The sequence below is a fragment of the Daldinia caldariorum genome (genome assembly GCF_022478825.1).
Source record: "Daldinia caldariorum strain CBS 122874 unplaced genomic scaffold F4812scaffold_2, whole genome shotgun sequence".
Classification (NCBI taxonomy): domain Eukaryota; kingdom Fungi; phylum Ascomycota; class Sordariomycetes; order Xylariales; family Hypoxylaceae; genus Daldinia; species Daldinia caldariorum.
In genome coordinates this window covers 2,534,370-2,561,925 of record NW_025953038.1, presented here as the reverse complement: position 1 = coordinate 2,561,925, position 27,556 = coordinate 2,534,370, and the positions used below count along the sequence as shown (strand labels likewise).

Below are 27,556 nucleotides of genomic sequence, written 5' to 3'. Positions count from 1 at the left end.
TCATGTCAGGGAGTAGGTAGAGCAAGCTACAGGTATCTAAGGTACTTATAAGTTATAAACACCTAGTATCGTCTTTTCGTAGATCACGACTAACTTCAATATAACCTCATTAGGTACCTAGATACCTCATTTATAACTTGATATCTTAACTTACCCCCTTACACCATGGCACAAAAACACCCTGTCATTCACTACGGGACATCAACATTCGGCTCATCCCACGTACCCGCGCTGCAAGATGAGACAAACGTCTCCAAGTTCCTCCAAGTTTTACAAGAGGGCGGTATATCCCAAATCGACACAGCCGCCCGGTACCCCCCAGACAACCATGGCGCCTCGGAGCGAATGCTCGGGCGGGTGAAAGCAGCCTCCAAAGGCTTCACAATCAACACGAAGGTGCTGTTCGCTGGCCAGAGCAGCGATGGCACTCTCAGCAAGGAGGCTGTGCGGAAGAGCGTCGAGAACAGCCTGCAAACTCTAGGCGCTGGGAAGTTGGGAATCCTTTACGCTCACGCCGCGGACTACGCTACCCCCTTGGAAGAGCAGGCAGCAGCCCTGAACGAGCAGTTCCAGAAAGGCTTTTGCGAAAAGGCGAGTGAAGGGATAAACCGTCCTATCTACCTAGGTACCTATTTCCGATTTTTGCTAACTAGGTACCTGTCAATCTCAGATCGGCGTCTCCAACTTCCCCGTCGAAATGCTCAAGTCCTTCGTGGAAATCTGCGAGAGGGAAGGCTACGTCAAGCCGTCGGTGTACCAGGGGCAATACAACCTGATCTGCCGGGGGCCCGAGAAGGACCTGCTCCCGTTCCTCCGCCGGCACGGCATGGCGTTCAACGCGTACTCGCCCCTCGGCGGCGGCTTCCTGACGGGGAAGCTGACCCTGGGGACGGCGGAGGGGACGCGCCTGGCGAGCGCGTACGGCGCGCACTTCGCGCGGTGGTACGACAGGCCCGAGTTCCACGGCGCGGTGCGCAAGCTGCTCGACGCCATCGCGCCGCGCGGCATCAAGCCCTCCGAGGCCGCGCTGCGCTGGATCGCGTACCATTCCGCCCTCGGCGAGGCGGACGGGATTATCCTCGGCGCGACCAAGGTCGAGCAGCTGAAGCAGAATGTCGAGGACATCGGCAAGGGCCCGCTGCCCGGCGAGGTCATGCGGGTTATTGGGGAGATTGGGGAGACTATTGACGGGCTGGGCGGGGGCGACTTCGAGGTGAGACCTGCGGAGCTACCGCCCAGGTAGATAACCAAGCTGAAGATGATGATGTTGTTGCCTTTCGAAGCCATCTCGTAGCGTCTAGATCACACGGAGGATAATGTTTTATTCTTTTAAAGATTATTCATATCTTTGGAACTATTTCATTCGATACGGCACATTTTGATTTGTTTTCGATTTCCGCCCTTGTGAAACCCCTATCTCTGAATTTCCCGTTTTTTACCGTTATTTATTAAGATCGACTCGTCTAGGTGGTCAAAGAGGTCGGTAATGTTGGAACTTGCGACATCTGAGATAACTAGCAAATCTGATATCTTTACCGGAAAGTCCCAGGAGTCGTAATCTTGCCACATTTGTTGCGTGTGGGGAGATGCCGATATACGTTAGAGTTAACAATGTAGAGGTACCTAATGCTTTTACCTCTTACTCTGATTTAGTAAAAACTTTACCATTTCCTGCGGCAATGATCAGAGCGGGCCGTGCAATGTCGGCAACGATTTGCTTGATAGGCGCACAGGCAAAAGCCGTAGCTACTATGGAGTCTTCGTCGACTTCTGCGAACCCCAGCGCCGCACTGCCCTACCACCTCAAGCCCATGCTACCTCAATATTTCCTCCGTTTCACCAACATAGTCTGGGTCTTGAGCTAGGAAGCGCACCACGTCCCCGTGCTGGAGGTGATCTCGTTAACCATGGCCAAGACAACCGCATACTGCCCTATCCTGCCCGCCACAGCGTTACCTTCTAGCAGCTGCCGGGCTGGGACGCGCTGCCCTCGCCGCCACCACTCAAGTATCCTAAGGCTTACGTCGCCAAGACCGAAGCACACGATCTTGGTGACTTTGCGTCCGCGCAAGAGCTTTCGAATCAGCGGCCGGAAGGAGGCGCGCGTTTCGCTGCTGTCCCAAAATTATGTCTTTTCCGCGAAGATCGACTCCGAATTCTCGATGAGTCCTCGGCTGGCTCGCGCTGATCGACTTTCCCAGCAGACGAGATACTAGCAATGGTACGTTGCGGGGAGTCCGCAGTTTTCGTAGACGAGGTCCCAATATTCTTTGAATCGGACAAGTCGGAAACCTAGATAAGTACCTACTAGCCATGAGCAGTTAATTAAGCTCTTGATATCCTGTGGATGTCTGAAGTTGGGTAGGTGGTAGTGCCTGGTGTCTCACCAAAGTGGCCGCTGCACTCCGAACATAGGGTTTTGGATATAGACTATACTATCATCTACACGGCGAATAGTAAATTTCTCTCCATAGTGTGAAATTGTGATAACTGTCTCTCAATGTCAGCAAGGTCGATTTTCCGCCAGAGCTACACCCCGGGGAAGTATATATACTGGCTACTTGTTTTCCATTCCGAACAACCGTCCGTTAGTAGCGGCGCCGACGGTTGCTCCTCGTTGTCCTGCGCGTGTTCCGACATGTTAGACAGACTATTGCTTCAAGATACTACTAATGTGTATCTGATAGATTCTATTAACCGATTGTAATGCTTAGCGATACACAGCAATCTATATATAACAGGCTCTCTTTATGCCACTATCTCATCTCGCAGCAGACACAAGTACTACATTGGAGACTTTCAATCACCCTATACATCGGACTCCATGTCAGTATCTATGGGCAATAAGTCATCACTTCCGACTACTTATCTGCTGGCTTGTATCAAACATTGGCCATTGCCAGACAATCTGTCCGTCTACGAACCGGATAAGCCCTGTCTCTACCGTAAGGGGCCAAATATATCCAGCCCCTCCCCATTTACACCAAGAAGACATAGCCTTGTCACTCTATCATATATTCACCAATAAAGTCTGTAAGATTGACCTTTTAGTTTTATCTTACAGAAAAATGATTAAATTAGACTTTATGTATGTAGGTGCTCTTTATACAATTGCTAATGAAGAAATTATCGCAACTGAAAGTTGACTGTAGTTAGCTTCTAAGAAGTTCTTATATAGCTAAAAATGACTTAGAGTCAATTTTCAAATGCAATAACCTTTTTAATATTGATTATAGAAAGAAACTCTCTATATAAAAATATTTAATTAAGCTAATTCATTATGAAATGAACCTAGTCGCTCAATCTCCAAAGTTTTACTTGTAAGCATGTCGCGGAGTGACAAAATAGCAAAATTGCCGGGTTTTTTTGTGGGAATTTCGAAGTGGACAAGTGAAGAAAACCAATCCACTGACTGGATGCTGTATACTGTATAGATCAACAACCCGTGTACTGTATTCTTAAAAGAGGCCGTGTTTCAAGGACATGATTATCTCGTGTTATTGTACTTGGGAGTTTGCCCTATTGTCTGCCTTGCTTGCTGTGTTGTGAAATATCAATCTGAGTTTGATCCTTGACACTGCCCCCTTATTTTCGCGCTGCGCGAATCACGAACGATCTTGTCATAATGTGGAGTAAAAAGCAGAGAAATATTCTTGATATTCCGTAGATAATTATATCTTATTATGGTAGCTTGAGCTATGCATCCTGATGACATTTCTCTTATTCTATGTAAGATGCCTCACCTAGAGTCATAACCGTGCCCATGAGGAGATACAGCATATAACACTACTGTAGCGAACGTTTTGGCTAAGCCTCCATAACCTCCCTTCAACCAATACATAGCGTCGTTGAAGCAGATCAACTACGGCTAATCGGAAGCTTATGTTACGGGGCGATCGTTACCAACAATGTAATACCCGCTTTTACCCGCGTTCTATGCATCGGCTCTGCAGTTGTGGGGACATATGTAAGATCCATGTTACTGCATCCGGTGCATACAAGTTATGCATAGTATCAAAGGTGTATGGGAGGCTCAGGCTTACTTACATAAATTAAATTCTGGAGGCTTTGAATCTTGACATATGGGCACATATCTTATGTAGCCATACGAGTTTAGGGAACAGCAAAAGACGCAATTATATGAAGTCCTGCATAGAAAAGATCAAAATACCTGGTAAAGAAGCTATGGATCAGGTCCCAGTTATCAGCTGGGTCAGGTACATATATACAGACAATAGCGCAGCCGTCATTACTCGGATGAGTTGCATTAGCAAATATTTTGTACCTATTTTGTAGGTAGCTTTCTTGTCATCTCTTAGAGGCGTTATCGTAACGGGCCTGCCATGCAGCTAGTTGACGTTCCATAGAAGCCTTTGATCTTTTACTGGAAAATCCAGTAACGAGGAACCTTTCCATTGCGTCTGTCTCCTTTATAAACGCTCCGATTATATCTCGACTAGCCAAGACCTGACCGGACGACCGTTGGGATGAGCTTGCAGTGTTAGTAGGTAAGATACCGATGTTGACTATGGACTAGGTATTACCTTGACTCATTTGGGTAGTAAGAACCACGGTCAGACGTAGCGACGACATTATGTGATGGAGTGGTTGAAGATGGTGGGGCCATTTATTATTATCAAATGTGAGGTAATATATACGAAGGAAGATAAGCCAATATGGATAGTGTATCACAGGTGTGCGTGTAAGCTTCTATGCGTATATAGATGATGAAAGGTAGGTAGGCAAGTGCGGTATACTGGTATAGAGTGCGATATCTGGATATATGCGCACACGTGTGTGCAGAAACGCAATTGTGAGCTCTTGAAGTACGAATGAGCTATTTTGAAGTGAGAAGGCGACCGTGCTGACGTTGGTAAAAGCGAATGTCTAAATTTGTCTTCCATACCGTCGCCATCGCGGGTCCTAGCTCATATTATTATATTCTTGGACGTAATCACAGCCATGATCGAACGCGTGACAAGCATAGTAGAATAGCAAGATAGGGTGGATGCCGCATCAATAGGGAGAAGTAGAGAAAGTTTTAGAGTCATATACTTATCTACTCGAGTATTCCATGATCCTGACACGATAAGAGCTCCGATCAACTGGGAACGGTAGAGCTACCGTCGATTCTAGTACGGGATTGCTCGGACGCGGAGTGGCGATTTTTGAATGAAATTTGACGGGAGAGAGGCGTCTGACGTTGAAAAATCCTGGTAGCACGCTGACTTGATTGGCAGTTGATGCATAAGAAAGCAGGTATAGCTGGGATGAAGTAGGACATAGCTTACCAGAATAGCCATTGGGCAGTAATTGAAAGTAACACCCTAATCGAAAAGGTATTTGAGTAGCTGTGATGTGTTTATAAGACAAGGGGTTAATCTTTATCGTGTGTTGTATGGTTGAGATGTGTGGAAACGAAATATGCTGGTAGCTAGCTGACCGACGTGGATTTGTGATGCTATCCACCCTTCTATACCTTAGATGAATAGGTACCTAGTAATAGAGACTACGCATTCAAGAATGTAACATACTAGGGTAAGGACATGTTATCCAAGTTAGAAGGCTTGTACCTAAAATGTGTTATTTTGTCTACACCCTAATCCGCTTAACCACGTATCACGAATACATACCACTCAAAATCCATGTTTTCGCCGAACGAAGATGGGTTGAATTGCCAAGCCGGGCTGTGGAAAAAAAAAAAAAAGAAAGCTTATACTTTCATTCAGTAGTGCCAGTTGGCCATACTGTTGTTATGTTATGCATGGACTTACAAGCTTATGAGAAACGACGAAGCGGGAACCTCATGGATAGGGCACCATGGGGTTTTGTTTCGTGTAAGTGTTCTGGTGTAAGCTCGAGTCGGCCTTGTCGAATTTTTGCGGACTTTAGGTGTCAATGACGGTCAATAATAGGGTGGGACATGGCCTGCACACAGTCCTTACCGATTCCCCGCTGTGATGAAGGGCGATCGATCGGGGTTTTCGATGAGACAAGAAAAAAAAGAGAAAAAAAAAAGTTGCACTTTTGCTCCCATGTTATGTTGCCTGACCCGACCCTGTAAACAGGAGCGCGCCCCGTGTATTATGTATTATAGTACTATGGTGGTGGTGGGATTACATGTGACGGAGAGGAAGAATCTGGAAAAGGAAGATGGTCTGGCTTTATTGCCTTTTCTACACTTGTTGTTCTGTTGTTAGGTCCCTAATGGCTAATAATGCAACCCCCTACCAGCGCTAAAGGTTCTTTGCACAGCCCGTAGCGGGTACTCCCTATATCAGCCACAATGTGAGACCCAATCATCATAGCCACAACCTGCAACCGTTTTTCACGGCCTGCTGCGGTGAGGTTCAATGGTTTGCCTCCCTCTTTTTACCCGCACACTCTCTCTACACTCTGGACTCTAAACACTCTGAGAGCAACTAGGAAAGATGTCATAATATATCTCAATCAGGGAAAATCGATTAGCTAGAGGATGGTAACTTTTCTACTTTTCTACATGTTTTTTGTTGGTAGCATCTGAATCTATCTAATTAATGGGTTTTTTTTTTATTTTTTTCATGAAAAAAGAAGAAAAAAAAGAAGAATTCTTACCCTATCTTGAATCTCTTCCAACTGACTTCGTCTTCCCCGACGTGTAAACGGAACCGCTCCGTCAAGAACCTTTGCAGGGGTTAAGAGGAATACCTAACATAGTACCTCTGCTTCTAACACATTTTTTGGGTCTTTTCCGTTTGGGAATCGCCCAGGCTACCTCAAATCCTTGCTTCTCGGCCCCTCCCCCTCTCCTTCCCGCCTGGGAGAGAGCCTACTTGAATGCCTTGTAGGTCATCGCCGTGAGGGAAGCTCTCTCATTGGTTTGGCGGCCGGTATTTCCGTACCGTCATCACCAACGGGATCGTGCAGGGGGATGCAGCCGCTACAGGTACCAAATATACACGCACTTTTGATTTAACCTTACTCTCTCTCTTATCCTGTCATCGACCAACTCATGTACCAACTTGTCAGTCCTATAAGAGACCCCACTCGTCCCTTGAGCCGCGAGCCTCGTTCACGATGGTTTGTATATCTCTTATTAACATCCCTCATCCCTACCGGGGACTGTTCCTTTTCCTATATTTCTTAGTTCACTTCTCGGAACAGTCTCCCTTTAGTTAGGTACCTAGACTATTCCTTTAACTTCTTAGCAAACAAACGGGTGTTGTCTTAGTCGCCGCAATGAATTCAGCTTCACCTACTACAAGCACCTCCACAAACAGAGGTGGCCGTCCTAAGGATTGGACCGACCCCAGAGCTCGGAGACTCGTGCGACTGTATATCTATACGAGGTTACCCTTCGAGCTTATATTAAAACTCCTAGAAGAAGGCGTCTGGAAACCTGGGTATGTTTAGCCTGGCTGCTCTTACATACTAGTCAAATCACGTTGCTTACTTTACTATCGTATAGCAAGGTATGTTCGAAGAACACTTTACTTTCGATTTATGTCTCCTTTATGACGGTTATTTAATGTGCTACCGCACCGTATCTCCTCCAATCTACCGATTGTTCTCCTGCAATATTTCTTAGTTCTCAAGTTACAATACTTCGTTGAACCAACCCATTAAGCTCTTTTATTGCTTCGCGATATTAACAAGTCCGCCTAGGATGCTGCCAATAAGGTCAAGAATTCGCTCCTCGGAAATGATCCTAGGTGGATAAGACCCAAGGATGAGGATGACGAGAGAAGACGTATAGCAGGCCTCAAAAACAGCCGACGCGGGACAAGGTTTCGCCAGAGGACATCATCATCGCATCTTGCCAATGAACACCTAACAGTCTGTGGTTCTGGCTGGCATGATGATGACAGTTTGACTCTTGCTCAATCCAACCAACCCTCCTTCGAGTATATCAAACAAGAGCCGAATCGTCACAGTTCCGAAGTTGGAGCCAACTTTCCAAATATCACCTATCATGATAATTATGACGACAATGCTGCACTACAGTTCTCTTGGTCTCTCAATAACTCGAACACATCTCGCCGGGACACCAATCTGACTAATTCTACCGAAACCAGCATGAGCAGTAGCTTTCAGGAGAAGCTTTCAACCGTGTCTCGAGACCAAGCGAAGGGTGCTTGGCGTGTCTTGAAACGATATACCTTCCCACAGAATCCTGATATCAACCGAAGGAATGCTTTTTCTCCGGTGCTCTCCCCTGGGCCGTCAGGTGCTCCTATGCCTGATCCGTTCAGCTCAAGGCACGCACTTCCCGGAGACTTCTTGAATACAGATTTGTTCAACGGAGAAAATAAATGCGGAGTTGGATCTCCTTCTCACGAGGCCGAGACCTGTTGGTGCCGGATCGTCAATGAGCTGAGACCGCCTTATGAGACATGGCCAATCAATAATGATCATCCTACTATCTACGACATTTATTCCAACAGCCTACATGAAATCAGAGATCCATTTGGTAACACAGTATTCCATTGGCTCGCCGGCGCGATTGGAGACAGGAATTATTTCCTCAATCTCATCACTCAAGCACTAAGCCAGAACTTGCAACTAATTCACGCGACGAATACAGCTGGGCAGACATTTCTCCATCTTCTTCATAACTCTTGGTTTGATGACGAAATACTATTGGAGCGACTCCTCAACATGCTTAGGGATGCTGACTTCAACATCTTGGCAACCGATGTTTACGGCCGTAGCTTTTTCCACCTGCTGCAGAATAAGAAGCGGGACTCTATTCGCATACCGGAACACTTATTTAATCGGGAATTACTTCAGCGGCGGGATGCATTTGGTGTTAAGCCAATGGACTCTCAAGCGCAACAGCCAGAGCCACCTACGGCACAAGGCATACCCCGTGTGAACCCCTTAAATACAAGGGGTGCGAGTAATGCGGAGTGTTTACTAGGGGTTCTCGAAATACCTTCCGATCGAGGGGACGATGCTCAAATTCGAACGCAAGCTGAGCTTGTACGAATAGTTGTCGACGCTATTAAGGTCGATCCGGTCAACTCGACTAATCAGAACTCTTTGACGGAAGATGCGCACGGACGCAATGCGCTTCACGCTCTCGCAGAAGTTGAGCTCGACATTGACCGGGTCCAACATCCCACTTATGATAACCAACGACATAAGAAGAGGAAATTCAAGGAGGAGGAAGGGGAACCGCGACCTGACAGTAGCCACAATAGCAAAAGATTGGAATTTCTTGAAGGTATCATCGCTTCCTCTGTTGATGTTAACCATTATGACAACCGTGGACAAACACCCTTAATGGCCTTTATCGCGCTAAGGCCAGAGGACTCGAGATCGGACAAAGAAGATATGGAAAGGTTCATTCGGAAAATAGTCGAGGCGGGTGCCAATCTTGAGCAGCGCAATCGTGAAGGCAAGACTGCCCTCCACGTCGCTGCTTGCTCCGGGAAAAAGGTTGCCCTGAAAGAACTACTTCAACTGGGAGCCAATCCCTACGTTCGTGACGCATGTGGCTTAAGCGTTCTGGCCGCCATTGACGAGATATGGATCCATACCGAAAGAGATGGCGCCCTCACAGCTCGACTAGAAGCATGTCGAGGTGTGTTTACCAGTCTCGTGCAGCCGGACGCCCAGGAGCCCAGCGTTGTACAGGAATGGGGAGTGAGGAGACCAACACCTAGATTATGACAGAAACCAACTAGCTACCGCAACCCTTCGAAATGGGGTATTTCTATGGAAGTACAAGTGGAACTACGAGAGACGATGTACGATTACCTATTGCCGTCTTTTTCAGGTCTTGATAGATACCCTTGTATATTTTAACGGAGTTCTGGGGACGGCGAGGTATTGTACAATTCGCCTTTGATAGGCTAGAATAGAGCGGTCAGTCCGATTAGATACATAGAATGAAGAGATAGAATGAAGAGAAAGAAAGAAAAATTTGCTCTGCTGTGTAGCCCAGAAAATGCCATTGATCATGTCTGCGCCACTGGGCCATGGTTAACTCACTTCAGTCTAATAAGTACCTCCAAGTAAGACGAATGAAAGAGGTACTCCAGAGTCCAGACAGCTGGATCATAGGTACCTGCGTACCCAGGCTCCCTCTCGATTTCCCTTTTAGGCATGTGGGGCACTGAAGGCGGCGTCAGCTATTGGTCTCTTTATCCAGCCGGAGGTTAAGAAGTATTCATCAACCGGATCCTTTAATATGCGTACTGTACATGATGATTTAGGTTGTCTACTGAGGAATGTCATATCCAAATCCGGAATTGAAAATTTAACAAAGCCGGCAGATAAGAGGTCTAGGTTAGTTTCTTTCACCAATATACATCAATCACTCATAGGTCTTTTGTCTCGAGACTCACTCACTCACTTAGCGTCGCCGCTTATCATTTCTGTCTAAAGGGGGTAATGTTACATGTACATAACCTCATATACTACCTAGGTAGGTAATTAATAATGAGTATCATACTGCTCTAGCTAATAACACTCTGATATCATTCTAGACGTAGCAGCAGCTACGACAGGCGTAAAATATGGAACTATGTAGAGATGAGAGACGAGATGTCTTTTACACGACTGGCAGGTACCTCACTAAACTAACTCCCCCAGATATGCAGACGGTTTATTACGATAGGTCAATAGGTATGTAGGTGAGGTGTAAGTTAGGTACCTAGCCTCTAGCCGATAAGCAGGTATCGATTTATTTACATCACAAGATCAATACAGCGTAATGCCCATGAAGTACCGCCAATGCGACAGCACCAGCATGTACATGATCTTGTCGTACACGGTATCGCGCGGGATCGACTCGAAGCCCGGGGGCCCCCCGTGCTCCGGGAACGCCGCCGCCAGCTTCGCGCTGGCCTCGTCTTCCAGCCGGTACCGCTCCAGGTCGAGGTACGACTGCCCCGGCTCCGGCGGCCCCAGCAGCTCCTCGCGGCAGCGCGCCCGGAAGCGCTCTTCCCGCCGCCGCTCCGCCCGCTCGTCCGCGAACACCGGCTCCGTCGGCTTCCGCGGGTGAAGCCAGTAGAACGGCGGTGGTTTTTCGGGCTCTTCGGCTTTTTCTTCGGGTTCTTCGGCTGGCTTGCCTGCCTCGCCTTCAACCGGCTGCTTTTCTTCCGGTTTCTTTCCTTCCGCCGGGGCCGGGGCAGGGACGGGTTCTTCTCCTTCCTGTTCTTCCTCGGAGCTCTCGCTCAGCGCCTCGACTTCTTGGCGGATGTCTTCGTCCCTGATCCGTCCGTCGAGTTGGTCCCGCAGAGTCCACCACCGCTCGATGTTTTCGTTCCTGGAGTCGACGTACCGCATCAGCCAGACCTTCCTCGAGTCTGCCGTGCGGGGGTTCTTGATGGCCCTCTCGTCGGCGGCGTTCCAGGCCTGCTCGTGGAGTATCCAGTCGTCGAGACGATCCCTCAGGGCCTGGCGCATCCGTTGCGTGGATGGTGGCGGGTCTGAGGCTAGCAGCAATTTCATGTACAGCGTCCGGATGAATTTGAGGGCGAAAGCTGCCACCCTGGCTTCCTTCAGCTTGACGGCGCTGGTAACCATGTCGCTCCTCTTGTGTATCTCTGCTCGCAGGCGCGGGATTTCGTTGTCCATTTGCCGGAGGAGCAGGTCCCGTTGCTGCTGCCTTGCCGGAGGATCCTCCGGTCTGAAGAGGTTTAACCGATACTGCCTCAGTACCTTACTGAATTCGGGTTTGTAGGCAACCAAAGTCTCTTCCCGGTTCCCGACGGTGGGGTTAAGAAGTCTTTCGACATTGGGCCCCTCGGTTATGTTTAAGAAGGCTGCGGTGTAGTAAATGTCTTGGAGGTCGGCTTCAACGTTGTCTATGGTTATGGTGTACTTATCGCTGATGCGCGGCCGCTTGGGACCCGGTTGGATTTCTATTGGCTCAACTGGTGCGGGTCGTTTTTTGGAGTTTGTTGTGGACTGTTTGGGCTCTGTGGGCTCTTTGGGAACTTTGGGAACTTTGGGCTCTTTGTACGCCTTAGCTTCCTTTATCCTCTCTTCTTGCTCAGGGGTAAGCGGACCGCCAATCTTGCGCCTAAGTTCCAACACTCCCGGTCGTTTGCCTAACCCGTACAGCCACTCGTCTGACCCGTATGGGAAATCTATGTATGTAGGACGGGCACCTTCGCGGAACAGTTCTGTTTGTATATCTAGATATACCCGAGGCATACGAAGACCTAGCAACGCCTGATTAAGAATATCTTGTGAAAACATCATGAGCGTGCGGCGATCTTGGTCATTCCGAAGAGGTCTATTATCCAGCTTCATAAATTTGTCGTATGCCCTGAGGAACCTTCTATGGGAAGGCAATGTATCTCCTTCCCATGATTGAGCTGGTGGGGGTGTGTTTCTCCCAAGTAAAAGTGCTATTCTCGTGATGTGTCTTGAGATACGGCCGTCGTAAGAGGTCCACCCGTGGGAGCTGAAGTCTTCGAGGCGAACCCATAACTTGTAGTGGAATTCCTTGAACTTCATCAGGTCTGCGGCATTATCCCTTACAAACTCGTGGCATGTCTCAAGAAACGTGACCCCTCTATTGAATAGATCCTTCTCGTTCTCGCCACCTGCCTTGTGCATTTCCGCGGTAGTCTCGCCAATAAGCTGTATTAATTGTGTATAGAGGTGGAGGAAGTATGGCGCGGCGTGGTGGAAACCGCTGGCTTCGTAGTCGGTAAATCCATACAATCCCGCATTTTCAATCCGCTCGAACCGGGTGGCTAACGATTCTGCCGCAGAACCTCCGCCAGAACCTGCGGGAGGACCTGCGGAAGAGCCCCTGCGAGTAGAACCCGCTGCAGGCGTCGCAGATCCTGAGCCGGCAACAGAAGACATAGCTAAACTTAGTCGAATTAATATATTGCTGGACTGTTTCTGATGACAATTACTGAACTTATTATTATTATTTTTTTACTTCTTTTCCCCTGCTTCTGAACTATTGCCAGGCGCTGAGTGGTCATCCGCAGTAACATAGGGTTAAATGGAAAAGAACTGAGCTGTTGGATGGATTCAACTCATAAATGAAAGAAGTATGTTAATCCACAATTTTTTTGTAGGCTAACAGAAGAAAGCCGCAAGCATGTTGCAAACAAAGGCCAACAACCGTGACTCAGTCATTGATAATTTGGGAAGTTCCTGGCGGAGGTTAAATAGTTGTTGCCGAATCCGTCTATCTTTGTCTTTGAAGACTTCGTACAACTTCAATGTTGTTACTTACTACCTCTTTACTGGTCTTCCTATCCCGGTGAAGTATTATGCAAGCAAAGCCTTGCTTGCAAGGCCTCTTCCGAGATGAAAAGCTCTATGGTTTCCTTTTTTTAGCTTTCGACTTGAAGATATCTTTTGCAGACGATTTTCAGTTCTATTCCAAAACGATATAGTATCGTATAGGCTTAGGTTTCTCATACTCCAACGTATTTTACCTAAATACCTATTATCTCAACGTTAAATCTCGTATATAGCCGTCACGGGAGTAATAGCTGACGATATAATGGCCGACAACACAGTACCTGACACACAACCCGATGGACACAGAGACCCTTTTGTTGTAGGAGATGCAGGATTCAAGGGAGCGGGAGTGTTTGCAACAAGAGATATCGAGGCTGGCGAACGTTTTCTTGTGGAAAGGTGTACGCTCTCCCGAATAGACTATACGGATATTTGTGAATGCACCAATAATCTAATTGCGGCGTATTTAAAATTGAGTACAGAAGATAGGCATGCTATTCTCGATTTACATTACGACAAGGATCCTGCGATGAGGCAGACATATGAACAAACATTCGCGCGTTACGGCCCGCTGTCAGACGCAGAGCTTGAAGAATGCCTCACCGTCGTACTTATTCACATAGCCAACAACTTTGAGATACTGGCTAGTCGAGCCCTACCGGGCGGGGCGAAGACCCTTGCTAGATCTGGTGTCTTCGTCAAGGCAAGCCGGTTTAACCACTCGTGCGATCCCAATTGCTGGTACTCTACCACCTCACTTGAAGGTCATTTCATCTGTGCACCATCACGAGCCATCAAAGCGGGTGAAGAGCTAACAGTCAGTTATATACCTAATCATGCGACGACAGAAACCCGGCAGGAAGAAATTCGAGGGACTTGGAAGTTCGAATGCGGATGTACCAAATGCCAAGGAGTTGATAGTGCATTCGACGCTGAGCTCGAGGAAGCATACGCTTTGGCGTTTCCCAATGATCCCCTCCCTGATCATGAACCATTACCAAAGTCTTTAGGAGAAAGACATGTAGATGCGAGTCGCTTAGTTCGACGTATAGTACTGCTTGAAAAACTGGGCTGGCTCAAGGAATTATTTTTCGCGTAAGTCGCTGTCGGATTAGCAATTATGCCTATCTGTCCCCTTAATGCCCCTTAAATTTTATCATACTAACTATTCATAAAGGTACTTAGATGCAGGCGAATTCTTTTCGCAGCTCTACTTAGACACATGGCAGACGGATCTCGACACTGGCTTAGAGTACGTACAAAGATGTGAGTATTTTTACGATAGCGCAGTCTCCGTAGGGCGGCAAGCTTGGCCACATGGCGACATGACAGTGGAAACTGTCAAGGGATACGCAACCTCGGCGAGAGAGTCAGTTGAATATACGAGACGCCGTATAGCCAGACAAGCAGGATCCTCCACGTAACAGCAAACGTAGTCACTTCCACAATTTCAATCGACAAACTACTAGATGCACGACTAACTGGGAGCCATTTCCGGTAGACATAGTTCATGTATATACCTATATAGTTCACGCACACGTTATATAGTTCAGAGTGCACCGTTACCTACTAGGGAGCAAGATGCTGTCACAATTCCGACAGAAGTCAAGCCAATAGACCCCTATCAGAAGCAATATACATACCTCTCTTAATATTTGACATGATTAGAATACATTTTTCTCTTACTTCTCTTACTTCTCTGGTGATCTAGCGCGTAAGGGCTCTTCATCCTTAGTTCCTTACCATAGCGCCAAAAGACAAGAGGCGCTGGTAGCTATACTCTAGCAACACATCCGTCTCTAGCAAGAAGAGAAAAGAAATGAGCAAGGCAAGACTAGATATCATATATGCTAACCATTCTGTCCACCGCCACGATATGTTCGGACTAAATACGATCCACCCGCCTGCTATCGGTGCGATTATAGAAGCCAGTTAGCTCGAACGAATATTGTTACTTATAATTGTGTAATAGATAATGAGCTATGGACTTACCTGCTACATTTGCCCAGGTAATAATGGGGAAGCAAATGTTCTCTTCACAGGGCGAAATTGACCACGAACGCTCGAACCATTAATGCTGAGTGTTGCGCTGGAAATAAACCGACGAAAAAGCGACATACCACTTGGCTGCCAAATAGGTATCGTGGTCAATGCGGATCCCAAGACAAAGAACAAGTAGCAAAAAGTAGAGACCAAATATGTTGGGTTGCGGCCTACGGTCTCGGGACAGCGGCCCAGCAACGAGAGCACCAGACCCGATACCGAAGAGATACACTACAGCACAGTTCAGTATTTTTCTAGTATTAACTACCACCTATTATATATATCAAGGCTTCAGGCAGGTGTCTTGTACATGCTAGAAGTTGATAACTTTTCAGCTACTTGACTAACGCCAAACCCGGCGCTGGCAATTTTATTCGCTCATGGACTCCGCCGCCCCAACTTAAGCTTGGACGAATATGAGAAAAGGAAAAGATAGCGATGTTCTCTTGCAGCGGGCCACCAGGGGCCAGTTTTTCGGATCAAGCGGATCATCCTCGCCCTGGGGCCGAACTATGATCTGGTCGTTGCCGTGAGCCGTCGTATTACCGTCGGCATCCTTGTCGCCCAGCGCGTTAAAGGGGAAAGCGGGAATCCGATCTAACCGCTTCGACATCGTTAAAGCCATATTATTTATCTTCTTGTAGCCTCGCTCCGTTTATTAGTATTATCCTTTTCGACTTTGCGCTGGAGATCTCCTTCCCATTCGATGATATTGGACGTAAGACCACATGATGATAAAAAAATAATGGGTATAAAAAATATCACTTTATTTTTCCTTCCATTAGAGAACTAAATCATAACGAATTACATACATCTATGAACTCTTAGCAATGTGATGTTTTAAATGAGATGGCTTTCGCTAATGAGTGCATACCTTACCTAAGGTAAAGATGTCAATGATATACTACAATTATAAGTCGCGTGCCTAAAAACTTTGTTTAACAAACGTTGTTAGCATTAACATTAAATTGTATACTCTTGTTAGATCTCTCAAGTATAGACAATTGAACTATTATGTTTCTTAGAGAAATATGTTATAGCGACGCCCATGATGCTATTCATACTGTCATTATGACATCATCGAGGTTTTGAGTACATGGTGGAGTCTTGATTATCTTGGCATAGTAACTGTTTCTCATTCGCCTGATGTGAGCATGTTCGTTAATAGACGTTTAAATTTTTATGATGAGGCTCAAATTTCATCTGTTAGACTAGACGCAACTAATTGAATTAAAGTGCTAGTTTCAATATACGTGTATTGCACTTACTTGAGTCTTAAAACGCTGCGCGAAGTCTTGGCTTCTTGACCCAACGATCTTGTGCCTATAAGAATCATACGTCAAAAGACATAAACATTCAACTTAGTCAACACTCGATGCCTCAACTATCTGAGGTTCGCAAATCATGTAGTGATAAGGAAGTTATGCTTCAACTTAGCAGACTAGGTACCTAATAGATCAACTTAGTAAAAGTCTGAAATGACATTCGCCCTGCCGTATCAATCAACTTGCAAAGAGGTATATCGTAACGAGACATCTTCTTAAACTACCTAAATACCAGGTACTTAAAGTATATACACTATTGACATTCTATGGAGTTAGCAGAAAGAATTAGACTCAAGGGCAGCCGGGGAAATAAATGGGTCTAGGTCCGATATTGTTTCGGTTGTCTGCAGGTTGCCGCAATCCGGTGCGGGACGAAAATAGTCGTAAAAGCAGGGATCATGGTAACGGTTCGAATGGACACGTCCCCCTGGTTAGGTTTCCATTTTCGTTAGTCGTTTAGACGTGATATCGGGTGGTTTCACGGATACACGGAAGTAAATAATAACGAGTGAGTGCATATAACGGGGAACATGTACGTACCTATATATAAGGTAAATGTATTATCTATACCCCATCGGATCCGATAGGCTTGATCTTGGTGGTGCAAGACCAGAGATCGAAACAGACATTACTTAATGTAAGATTGTCCAACGAGGCCCTGAGAAGGAATAGCGTAGGGTATCAACGGGTGGTATGGATTGTGTTGACTTGCATGAGACGGGTGACTAGTTCATGTTGTGAGTTGGAGATTCTCTGTTGTCTCAATGAACGGGGCTTTTTTTTTTTCTCTCTTATTTTTTAATATTTTTTAGGTCTTTCCTTTCCATCTTTACTTAAATTTATTCGTTAGTCTACCCAAGGTACATACGTTCTCCAACTTTTAAACTTAGGTACCTCCTAAGGTGGTTAGCTAAACCTAAAAAGTTAAAAGCCTTACGCATTTAAATGGTGGTCCTTTACCTGGGACTTATGTGGATTTGTGTTATTTCTCCGCCTTGGGTTCTTTCCATGTGATGGTTGCAGCCCTGCGAGGCTCCCATATCCCCCATATCTAAAGATCCCTGTGTTTCCATCTTCGCTTATCCCGCTGGTACCTGTGTACCTAGTGTACTAATCCATATAAAAGGGGACCCGCAGTACATTATGTACACATACCTACCTCACATGTACGGAATACATATTAGTACCTAGAAACCTAATATAAAGTTAGATGCTTAAATGAAAATCTCTCTTCTACCTACATACAACTATTTTTTCTAGATCTATTCTACTACTAACCTCCCTACCTCTTACCTACTTAATATATAAAACTACATCATTGCATCCTTGATAATATCTACTCATATGTATTATTAGGGCTCCAAATTCTCGTCCATCTCAATTTGTCTTATTTCTTGGTCTCTCTCATCTTGTAGGACCATTCCCCCCTTTCCATTAGGTAACCAACCACAGTATTCCTAATACCGTGCGTAACACCCACAAATACTGTCTATTTACACGGATCAGTGCACGGTCTCGGCCTGTGCCGGACAGCCGGGTTAGCGCGCTGCCTTGTGCCGGAAAACCGATCAATCCAGTCCAGGGAATTTCTTCAAACCGTCATACTTGGCATTGAAGAAAGCGACCCGTCGCATCAAGAAGACGATCAACTCTTTTCACATCCCTATCTTCCCCCAAAAAGGAGAGTTTCAGTCGCCGGAAGATGACGAGCCATTCATTAATTCCATGATTGAATACACTCTTTACTCACCTTTCAGCTACGCTAGGGCTACGCTGTCCACCTCGCATGATGAGCACGTCTCCGAGCGTCGAACTCACCACCGTTAGCAGCACAAGCTCCAGGCGCGACCAGGGCCAGGCCAAGAGCAGTCGCCGCCAGTCGCCGCGGCGGACGGGACATCCAGCAGAGTCGGGGCTAGAGGCCTTACCACTCGAGCTGCAGTATTTTATCATCTCTCATCTGGACCTGACGAGCTTAATCACCTTGCGGGAGACATGTCCCTTATATCGCCAGATCATCACCGTTGATGTCGTCCGCAAGCAATTCACTACCCAGGATGGCTTCCCTCACACCGTCCTGAGCAGCTGTTGCACCGAATGTCTGTGCATGCCGGGACTTGATCGCTTGATCGTGGATACGACGCGTCCGGAGGACGCGTGGCGGTCTATCTGTTTCCGATGCTGGCGTTATCGGCTAAGTCGTGAGAACCAGCACAAGCAGTGGCCGCTGGTACAAATGGTCAACGGCGACTATGGCTACATATGTCATTTTTGCACTTGGCCGGTCCATAGCGGCAATTCTAATAGCCGCATCAAAAACATGCATGCCCCTTGCAGGGTGAGGAGGCTCGTCGTAGTTATATCGTGGTTAATCATGGCCATCATACAGTTTGGTCTCGGCATGCTGGCTGCTGTGCTGGCGTGGACTATGTTCCGAAATACATCGGCAGTTCTGATACCTGCCACCGTATGTTTTTATCCTTGTCTCTCTGGCGTTTAGTCACTCTAACAGCCAAATTCTTAGATCGATTTCTGTCTGGCGGTAGTGGCAGTAATGATCTTCGTGGTTCGTGTAGGCACTACGAACGAGGTCACATATACGCGTGCGCTGGCTACAGAACTAGTTATCACATTCATCCGCATTCCTCCTGTTACTTACACCGCACGCGAAACCGTCATTTCGGAGACGACCCAAGGGGGCCCACTTCCCAAATTTGGGTTTGGCGTCTTTTTAATTAACCTGTGAGTCCCCCTTTACTCGAGTGATATCCCACTCACTTGATGACGGATATGATACTAAACACATTCCTTTATTAGAATATTCCGGTTTTTAGACACGGTTGGCTACACGTTGCTGAACTGCGGTTATGATCCAAGGAATATCTTTTTAGGCCCCATGCCTCTAAGGAAGAAAATATTGTATGGATTTTGCACGTTCATGGTGTGGTTCGCATTTATACCATTTTAAAGATAATAGTTATAATAAGTGGCGGAAGCTTTGGGCTTGCCGCGTTGACGACAATAGCAGCACTAGATGCTGCAATGCTAGCGATTTTGCCATCACTTCGAGCGTATGTCTTTTTAAATCTTCCTCATGTCCCTACTATGAGCATTATGACCCTAAAGGGTAGTTAGACTAGCAAATAGGGAATCAAAAACATTTCGAATCATGCAACCCAGCGTGCTCGATAACTACCTTTATGGTACGCTCGTATCAAGACATTGCATAATATCATTGTGACCCTGCATAGGCGGAAAGTTATGCGCGCCTGTCGCAGTTGTCCTTCGGGGCTTTAGTCGGACATTAAGAATTCTCGATAGTTGAGGCTTTTATATTGTCTAGCTCTATCCGTGGTGAAATATCATGTCGGTCAGCTAGCTCCAGATACTTTATGTATCTGTCGGTTATGAAGCCCTCATAACAAATGCGTGAGTCAGGGTGGGCTACTTGGGATTGAGAACCTCCTCTAGTATGGCAAAGGAGTGAACATTTGGGGCTGAGATGAGTTCCCATAGCGTTCAAACAAAGACGAGACGTATTGGTCGGGTTTATCGTTATTGTTATAGGACCGGCCAGTTATGTTTATATCTACCTGAGAGGCACCTATCTTCCTACTGTTCAAGCGCACTGTGACGGATAGTAGGTATCTTGGATACCGAGGCCTTATGACTAATGATCTTAGTCTTCACGAACAGGTCAATATTACATTACGTAGACTCCGGTGCAGACTAGATTAGGTAGGTGTTTTATTCCTCGCTGTTGTCTAGGTACCTATCTATCCTACTTAGGGTTTCAACCTGGTCTCACCCCAAACCTCCATCAACCGAGCAGCTCGTAAAGCGATATCCCTCGCTTCTGGGGTGCTCGTCTTCTCCGCCTCCTCTTTGAATCTCCTCGTCCAAAACGACCAGCGGTCCAACCGCAAACCCGGTTCACCACGGAAAAGTGACCCGCCCTTGAGCAGTCGGCGGTTCTCGTTGGAGAGCTCCGGGGCCGGGTTCGCGGCCAACGCTTCGACGAGGACCGGGCCGGAGAATTCGATATACATTGCTGCGGTCACCAAGTCCCTGTCCAAGTCGCTGCTCTTGGGTGGATTCTTCTCCTCCTCGAGCGCGTCGCGCAGCATCCATATCGGCTGGTTCTGCCAGTGGATCACCGCTGCACCCATGAGCCTGGCGGAGAAAGCGTGGAACCGTATCCAGGCTTGATCGATACGAATTTGTTCCTCCTTGGCCTTCGATCTACCAGGTCCATTAAGATATTCCCTAAAGGCGGCTCCCAGAAATGGAAGGTCAACCCAGAGCCGGGACTACCCCGATTGATTGATTAGTTTGACAAACGAGACGTAGTTGGTAGGAAGAAGGCTCTGCTAGAAACATACTTCATTCACAGTGATTCCCGTATCAGACAATAGAGTCAGCCCTCTTAGAACACTGACAAGCTTATCCTGTGCGACGTGGTCGTGCGGTATCTGCTCTACGACAGAAATGATGTCTTGCCACAGGCCGAAAAAGAAGCCGTCGCCCAAAGTCTTGCTGCCGTTCTCCGGCTCCGGTACAAGTTTTGCTATGGAGGCAGCTACTTGCGCAGCGGAGACGGGACTGTCTAGTTGGAGATAGTCGTTGAGGGTATTGAAGACGGTGTCGTCGGTAAGAATACCCCCCTTGATGTTTTCCCGTTGCAGTTCAATCTTCTTACCAGCCATAGTGTAGTGTAGTTAATGGCGGGGTAATTATCTTGGTGTTAAGAATTTTTGAAGATTTGACAGGGTTGAGTGATGATAATAGTTATGACATGAGGTTGGAGATTACCTGCACAAATACTTCTAGGTACGGGATTATGTATTATACGTAACCTAATGTATGCACCTAATATAAACTGAATGCAAGAGCAAGAGCAAGAGCAATTACAACGAGCGAAGGAGATACTTGGAAACAGCACGTGTCTGCGTGCTGGGTCTCTTGGCGGACAACTACTATGTACTTTACATCATAGTGCTTAAAAACAGCCTAGCTTAGCTCAAAGAGGAAGGCAACGAATAGTATTACGCGTAGCACTTGTCGAACAGATACTATAGTACAAGATGTATGTGTACGGTTTACTCATATAAGAGGGACCCAATGCATGCATTCATTCATCGCTACATAACCTAAGCGCCTAATCTAGCTAAATACTAGAATTATGCTACAGAAACCAATCCACCAATACTTGCCAGACGACCAACGCTAGAAACAATAAAAAGTCCTCCAACCTATATAATTGAGATGCGATTTCTCCTTTCGACGCCGCCAGCTATGCATGAAAAAAGAAACTATTTAAAAAAAAAACAATACTCAATGATACCTAGATCTTATCAACATATAAGCTTCGAAGGAAATTCGTTAGATGGTTATAATCAAGTGAAAGCAAAATGCAAACAATATACGGTCATGATACCGCGCTTTTTTTTTTCACATTTCATCACTTTTGTTTCGGCAGGGTGTCCAACCCCATAGAGCCCAAGATGGTTGTCATGCGCATGCGAGATTCATGCTCGGATAGTGGCGTTGGAGATTGCGGCGGTCTCAGGTGCTGGTCTGCAGCGTGGAGGTGCGGGTTTAGGAATCGCTGCAAGTTGTAATTCACGTCGAGGGGAACGTTAATATCGGGTCGCTGGGCTACTTCGGGACCAGCTTCTTGACTACGTAGATGATAGATATGAGCAAAGTCTTGACTTATCGACTTGAAAAACAGCTTTAATTTGAAGAATATTTCTTATATGAGATGACCTTAGATAAGGCAAGGCATATAAATATAAGTAATAAATTTAAGTACTCACTTCAGATACTGAACAGCACATGTGGAACCGTCGATTTGATCGTTCTTTGCCATGATGCAATTTGCCAATTAGAAACTTTAGTAATCTAATTGAACTTTCCAACGCTATGGTTTAAGGCTGGTTTTGGCCTCGTCTAGCGTTCGGCTGCAGCCGCTGGCAGGAAAAGCCGGACCCTGCGTTGAAAGTGTGTGGGGTACCAGGCCGATAAGATAGGCACGGCAGTAACAAAAAAAAAAAAAAATTGTCCTAAAACTCCAGTCGTATTTTCGTGTTTTGTAAGACAACCTAAGTCTTTCCCACAGCTGAACAGATACAGCACCAACAACAGGGAATAAAACGAGTAAAAGTCACAAAAACGACGTAGTGATTTGAGACGATATAACTTAATAGGTCATTGATCGACGCGAGAGTAACTGAGCCTGCCGATCGAGGGCAACTTGGAGGGCCAAACCTGGGATTTATGTAGAGAATCCAAGGAGACCTCTCAGGATCAACCCTCCTCTTGCCCAACTCCCCCGGCTGCCTGTATGTCGCACCGCGTGGTGCTTCTACGGTCCAAAGATCCGTTTGGCATTCAACCTTAAACCCCCCACAACAGACATAAGGCCCGGCGTGACAGGAGTCGTTAGTTACCTCTACCGGGAAGGAAGACGCTATTCCCCTGACGTGTATTCTCGGGGATTAGATGATGTCACTGAGATTTACGTACATCAATCGTTATCTCGTCAGCGTGTGGTAGAATAGACGTGGAACATTAATCTCAGGCCCATGGAAGCATGCGGCTGATGGGCTTTCGTAGGACGTTTATTCCGCCAGCTTTAGCCCCCACCGGCGGTGCTGATCCCCTGCCTAGTTGGAGTCGCAAGCCAACAACCCGGCCCAGTCAACTAAACAATTATGGGCTGATTTTTTTTGCTTCTCTCTCAGTTTGTTTAGAATCTATCTGACTGGCAGGAGTTGATCGCCACGTATGAGAGAAAGTAGATCGGGCAAACTTGGAACCCAACTGCCATGAACGACATCTCAATCCGTGTGTCTCCGTCCCTGGGGCCTAGCATTCTCGTCCTCGTGATCACAATTTCGAAACGATCATGGCCTATTCTCACCGGAATATTGATTTAATAAGACCATTATACTACTACAAGTTAATAGGTATCTCGTCAAAAGACGATAGTGGCAACGTTCCGCCATGGTGATCCTTTGAATGCCTTCTTCAAAAGACCCCCCACCAAGTAACGAGCCTCCTTAGGACAATTGAAGCTCACCGAAAGAGAATGACGTTGATTGTTTAAAAAACGTCACAATGCAGAAGGCTTCAATTGTAAAGCAATGACGATGACGTACGGATGGTCGTGGAGCTAATTGTTGAGCTAGGATGTGAAAGTAACACGCTTGTTGGAATTGGACCGCGGTCTGCAGCAAGAATTTCCAATTCCAAAGTCTAGAACCCTGAGATTACGTGCGAACAATACGCGGACAAATGAATTGGCTAGGGGGAGTCTAGGTAGAATTTAGATCTAAGTCTAGACTCTTTGGAGTTGTACAAAAAGATATGAAGTTTACAAGAAGGGGGAAAACAAAATGGACTTTTTTTTTTGTGGTGGTCTTCGACCAAGCTACGTCATTCAGCTGAAAGAAAGCGAAGGTGAAGGGTAACTTACCCCTGGGGACCCTGAATGACTGGCGTATGCAAGTGCAAGGCAACGGGACCCCTTAAAATGAACTAATGGGGAATGGCTCCAGGAAACATCGAGTTGTGGGAAATCTCGATGCTCCGCAATCGTGAAAAATATGGCATGCGCACAAATCATGGACTATGGTGGCATGGGGTTTGTATGCCTCCAGTTACCCCTCTTCGATTGTGGGCCCATGATCCTTTAGCGAATCAGATAATCAGACCATTGCTGCCTACGAATCAAGACTTGTTTAGGCGAATAAAAAATAATGTTAAACTCCGGCGAACCATAAGGCGAACCAGTTTCCAGCTACACTTACAACATCAGATCAGATCATTAGAATCAGATTTCGCCTAATGAAGAATAAAAGAAAAAAAAAATTAAAGAAAAAAAAGGCAAACAGAACACCAGCAAGTCGGATTGATAACAAATCTGCCTATCTGACACATCAATTATGACTTGTCAGGCACAATGTCTACCTACATGGAAGGACGTTTTCCTTACTCCAGGTCTAGGATGTGAAGCCACACGGAGGCCCCTCGACCTGGGTTGTATCTACACCATGTCCAGCGAAGAAACGAGAAAAAAAAAAGAGAAAAAATAATTCTTCTAGTGGTCTTATTCTGATGTCAGCGTGCATTTCCAATTGAATCTTGGCAATGAAGATTTCAACCACCAAGGCTTACGCAAACTGTCGCAAGTCCCGCATCATCTATCATCAGAGCATTGAGCGAGCTGGACTTACGCCACAAGGCAAGACTATCATTTCTCGAACCCCTCCTTCTATGTACAATTCAAGACCCGTCCAGCTTCTTTCGCACCCAGCATCGCTAATGATACGTTACGTACCTATGTATGTATGTACGAACGAATCCCCTGACCGCTATCCTCTATCCAAGTGAATATGACGAGTTTTACTAACCCCTTACGAAGTCTCAGTGAGCGGTACTAAGTGTCCATGAACTTTCCCATGAGTATTTCTGGCCTGGCCCGGTGATCTGCTTCTCGACTCGTCCCCATTCGGGACTACATTAAAATTCCGTGTTAGCTTACACCATTCTTAACCACTGATGTTTTATAGGCCCGGGGAAGAATTGAAGTATGTCGGCTGATAGAGGGGAAGGGATAATCTTACTGATTGATACCATCCACATAATCTTGAGCCTCAATAGCGACACAGGAGCTTCTGCCCACTTTCTTAATGGCCTTAGTACCTTGCGTACTCTTCAAATTGGCGGTCCCATCCATCCAATTGCATGAGTAAAGCACAAATCCGGACTGATCGGTGCGCAGATCAGCGGTGATGCCAGAAAATTCACTAGCTAAACTGACGACTACGGCATCCTTAGGTGCGTTGTCGATCAGGAAGTAACCGTTATATCCCTCACAGGCGCCGCCGCCGCCGCAGTTACCAGAGAACTTAGGGTCACTTTGCGCATGACCCAGGAATAAACCTGGGCGACTAGCAAAGTCGTTGATGCTATTAGGCGCCGCAGTTCCAATCTGACCCGTAGGCAACGCACCGTCGTCCGCGATCAGGTATCGTTTTGAGTACGGCAAGTACAGAGTGTGGTTCCAGATCTTGTTTGTATCTGGGTTCTTGAAGGCATCCAGATTAAAGTAGGTGTGCTGGGTTAGCATGAGCGCTTTGCAGTCCAAGTCAGCATCGTCAACACACCGAACGCTACGTCACAAGGGGAAATAAACGTACGAGTCCTAGCCTCAGGCGACGTCGCCTCCATCTTGATCTTCCATGTGCTCCCGCTGACGCTGTACGTCACTTGGCCCTGGACAAGACCCAACATTCCTTGGGACGAGTTCGACGCATCCTTGACGGTGAAAGTGATGGAATCTTTGGTAGCATCAGTCACGTTCCATACACGATACGACCAGTTGTTCGTGCCGCTATGTAACGTGTTGCTCCCATCGTTGATCTGAGTGTCGTATGTCTTACCATCGATCGTGTATCTGCCCTTACCGATGCGATTGACATAACGACCAGGGATGCTGTTATAGACAGGATGTCCTGGGTCCTTAGCTAGAGCCAAAGGTTAGTTAACTCTCTTTCTTTCATTTTCCTTAAGGACGATATATCCGGGACCCAATTACGATAATAGTCTATATCATCATATCCAAGTACTACGTCGACATCCTCTCCGTTCTTATCTTTGACGAAGAGGTTAGTGAGCGTGGCTCCGTACGGAATAAACTGGAGTGTGCTCAAATGTTAGTTCATCTCCTAGCTTCGTCAGAAGTATATCGCCGAACCTGAGCTTTTATTCCCGACGAAGATATCGTGTACTTCCCGTCCTTCCCGGGATTCGGGGCTTGGGCAACGACAGAGGCGGCTGTCGCCAAGACCGGCAGAGCTAGCACAGAGCACCGCATCTCTTCAATTGGTCCCTGTTGAGCGAGGCTGGAAAGAGGTAGGTATCACAAAACTCAACTTCCAGCTAGTAGAACAGAGTGGACAATAAGCACACATCCACAAGACAATCCTCGAGGGACACTTGGCTTATTACTACTACCATATCCCAGTCTTTTCCCACGTAGCCCCTCTCTTCCCCATATTCCCTTAAATAGTTAACCGCGGAGGAAGGGTAGTATACTGGCTAGCGCCATCAGTAAGAGCGCGTGTGTGAGCGCAGCGCTTTTCATATCGTACCATACCGAGAGAGGCGACTCGGGATGAACCAGGGGGTACATAGTGGAATGATGGGGGGTTAAATAGGCTGATATAGCAGCAGCCAGTCATCTCACGACATTTCCGGCTTCCCCTTGGGGAAATATTTGGAACACCAACTTGCAGATTCGGGGTAAATTCTACCGCGGACAGAATATGTGCGTCTGGCGGCTCAAATATGCTCGAGATTGAGCCATGGGCGTTTATGTCTTAGGCGCCTTGGCACATCTGGCTTAGGAGCAAACATGAATTCATATAAGTTCATATATGCCGCGGAGCTCCCAACGGGCCTACGCGGCACTCACTATAGTATCAATAATACATAACGAATTAGATGTACTATAAGCGGCATTCTTTATCTTGGGCCCTTCGATTCAACCACAAGGTCCATGTGTTATATTTAGTTGTAATCTCATAAAGTTATTGAACGGGGACAACGTTTCCTTAGTGTTCATCTAGGAACCTATCCTGCATTGTTCCAGTCACCAAGAGTGCTTTACTACCTCCTATATCTGCAATGGAGAAACATAAGTGGTTGCACCTTAGGTTAGGTACGCAGCGTGACAATAGAACTTTACAGTTGTCGCAAAAGTTGCTTGGCATTTCACAGCTTCAAAGCGTCATCAATGCCTCTTGGACAAAGCAAAGAAATCCCACTAGGTAACAATCAATTATGTTGAAAACAGATAGCTTTGTTAATGCAAATTTCTTTTACATTCGAATTTGAATGGAACGCTACCTTGAGCTTCAAATAAAGGGGCTTGATGCTTCCGGTCACCTCAGTACAATTATGCGTCACAGGTCCTG

General features: G+C 46.6%; 8 protein-coding genes across 8 annotated transcripts; 4 read left to right on the top strand and 4 right to left on the bottom strand.

The window, feature by feature from the left end:
- Positions 1-40: 40 nt before the first annotated feature.
- On the top strand, positions 41-1,535 carry F4812DRAFT_415287 (Aldo/keto reductase). Its single transcript, XM_047932966.1, has 2 exons — positions 41-591; positions 671-1,535. Exons 1-2 carry the CDS (start codon positions 166-168, stop codon positions 1,241-1,243), a joined length of 999 nt encoding a protein of 332 aa, XP_047794060.1. The 5' UTR covers positions 41-165; the 3' UTR covers positions 1,244-1,535.
- Positions 1,536-6,821: 5,286 nt separating this feature from the next.
- On the top strand, positions 6,822-9,917 carry F4812DRAFT_415267 (ankyrin). Its single transcript, XM_047932965.1, has 3 exons — positions 6,822-7,382; positions 7,407-7,408; positions 7,643-9,917. Exons 1-3 carry the CDS (start codon positions 7,219-7,221, stop codon positions 9,652-9,654), a joined length of 2,178 nt encoding a protein of 725 aa, XP_047794059.1. The 5' UTR covers positions 6,822-7,218; the 3' UTR covers positions 9,655-9,917.
- Positions 9,918-10,327: 410 nt separating this feature from the next.
- On the bottom strand, positions 10,328-12,939 carry F4812DRAFT_415265 (uncharacterized protein). Its single transcript, XM_047932964.1, has one exon. The coding sequence runs from the start codon at positions 12,808-12,810 to the stop codon at positions 10,687-10,689; it is 2,124 nt and encodes a 707-aa protein (XP_047794058.1). The 5' UTR covers positions 12,811-12,939; the 3' UTR covers positions 10,328-10,686.
- A 301-nt stretch (positions 12,940-13,240) lies between these two features.
- F4812DRAFT_190350 (SET domain-containing protein) lies at positions 13,241-14,825 on the top strand. The gene is made up of 2 exons (XM_047930127.1): positions 13,241-14,298; positions 14,381-14,825. Exons 1-2 carry the CDS (start codon positions 13,466-13,468, stop codon positions 14,625-14,627), a joined length of 1,080 nt encoding a protein of 359 aa, XP_047794057.1. The 5' UTR covers positions 13,241-13,465; the 3' UTR covers positions 14,628-14,825.
- A 2,929-nt stretch (positions 14,826-17,754) lies between these two features.
- F4812DRAFT_190323 (uncharacterized protein) lies at positions 17,755-19,948 on the top strand. Its single transcript, XM_047930126.1, has 3 exons — positions 17,755-19,038; positions 19,096-19,313; positions 19,389-19,948. Exons 1-3 carry the CDS (start codon positions 18,358-18,360, stop codon positions 19,537-19,539), a joined length of 1,050 nt encoding a protein of 349 aa, XP_047794056.1. The 5' UTR covers positions 17,755-18,357; the 3' UTR covers positions 19,540-19,948.
- Positions 19,949-20,302: 354 nt separating this feature from the next.
- Positions 20,303-21,532, bottom strand: F4812DRAFT_415259 (uncharacterized protein). The gene is made up of 2 exons (XM_047932962.1): positions 20,954-21,532; positions 20,303-20,881 (listed from the first exon to the last, which is right to left on the bottom strand). Exons 1-2 carry the CDS (start codon positions 21,275-21,277, stop codon positions 20,357-20,359), a joined length of 849 nt encoding a protein of 282 aa, XP_047794055.1. The 5' UTR covers positions 21,278-21,532; the 3' UTR covers positions 20,303-20,356.
- Positions 21,533-21,684: 152 nt separating this feature from the next.
- Positions 21,685-22,804, bottom strand: F4812DRAFT_190309 (uncharacterized protein). The gene is made up of 2 exons (XM_047930125.1): positions 22,391-22,804; positions 21,685-22,252 (listed from the first exon to the last, which is right to left on the bottom strand). Exons 1-2 carry the CDS (start codon positions 22,441-22,443, stop codon positions 22,033-22,035), a joined length of 273 nt encoding a protein of 90 aa, XP_047794054.1. The 5' UTR covers positions 22,444-22,804; the 3' UTR covers positions 21,685-22,032.
- Positions 22,805-24,407: 1,603 nt separating this feature from the next.
- Positions 24,408-27,059, bottom strand: F4812DRAFT_415252 (galactose mutarotase-like protein). Its single transcript, XM_047932961.1, has 5 exons — positions 26,335-27,059; positions 26,176-26,275; positions 25,778-26,104; positions 25,202-25,712; positions 24,408-25,092 (listed from the first exon to the last, which is right to left on the bottom strand). Exons 1-5 carry the CDS (start codon positions 26,452-26,454, stop codon positions 25,002-25,004), a joined length of 1,149 nt encoding a protein of 382 aa, XP_047794053.1. The 5' UTR covers positions 26,455-27,059; the 3' UTR covers positions 24,408-25,001.
- Positions 27,060-27,556: the final 497 nt, after the last annotated feature.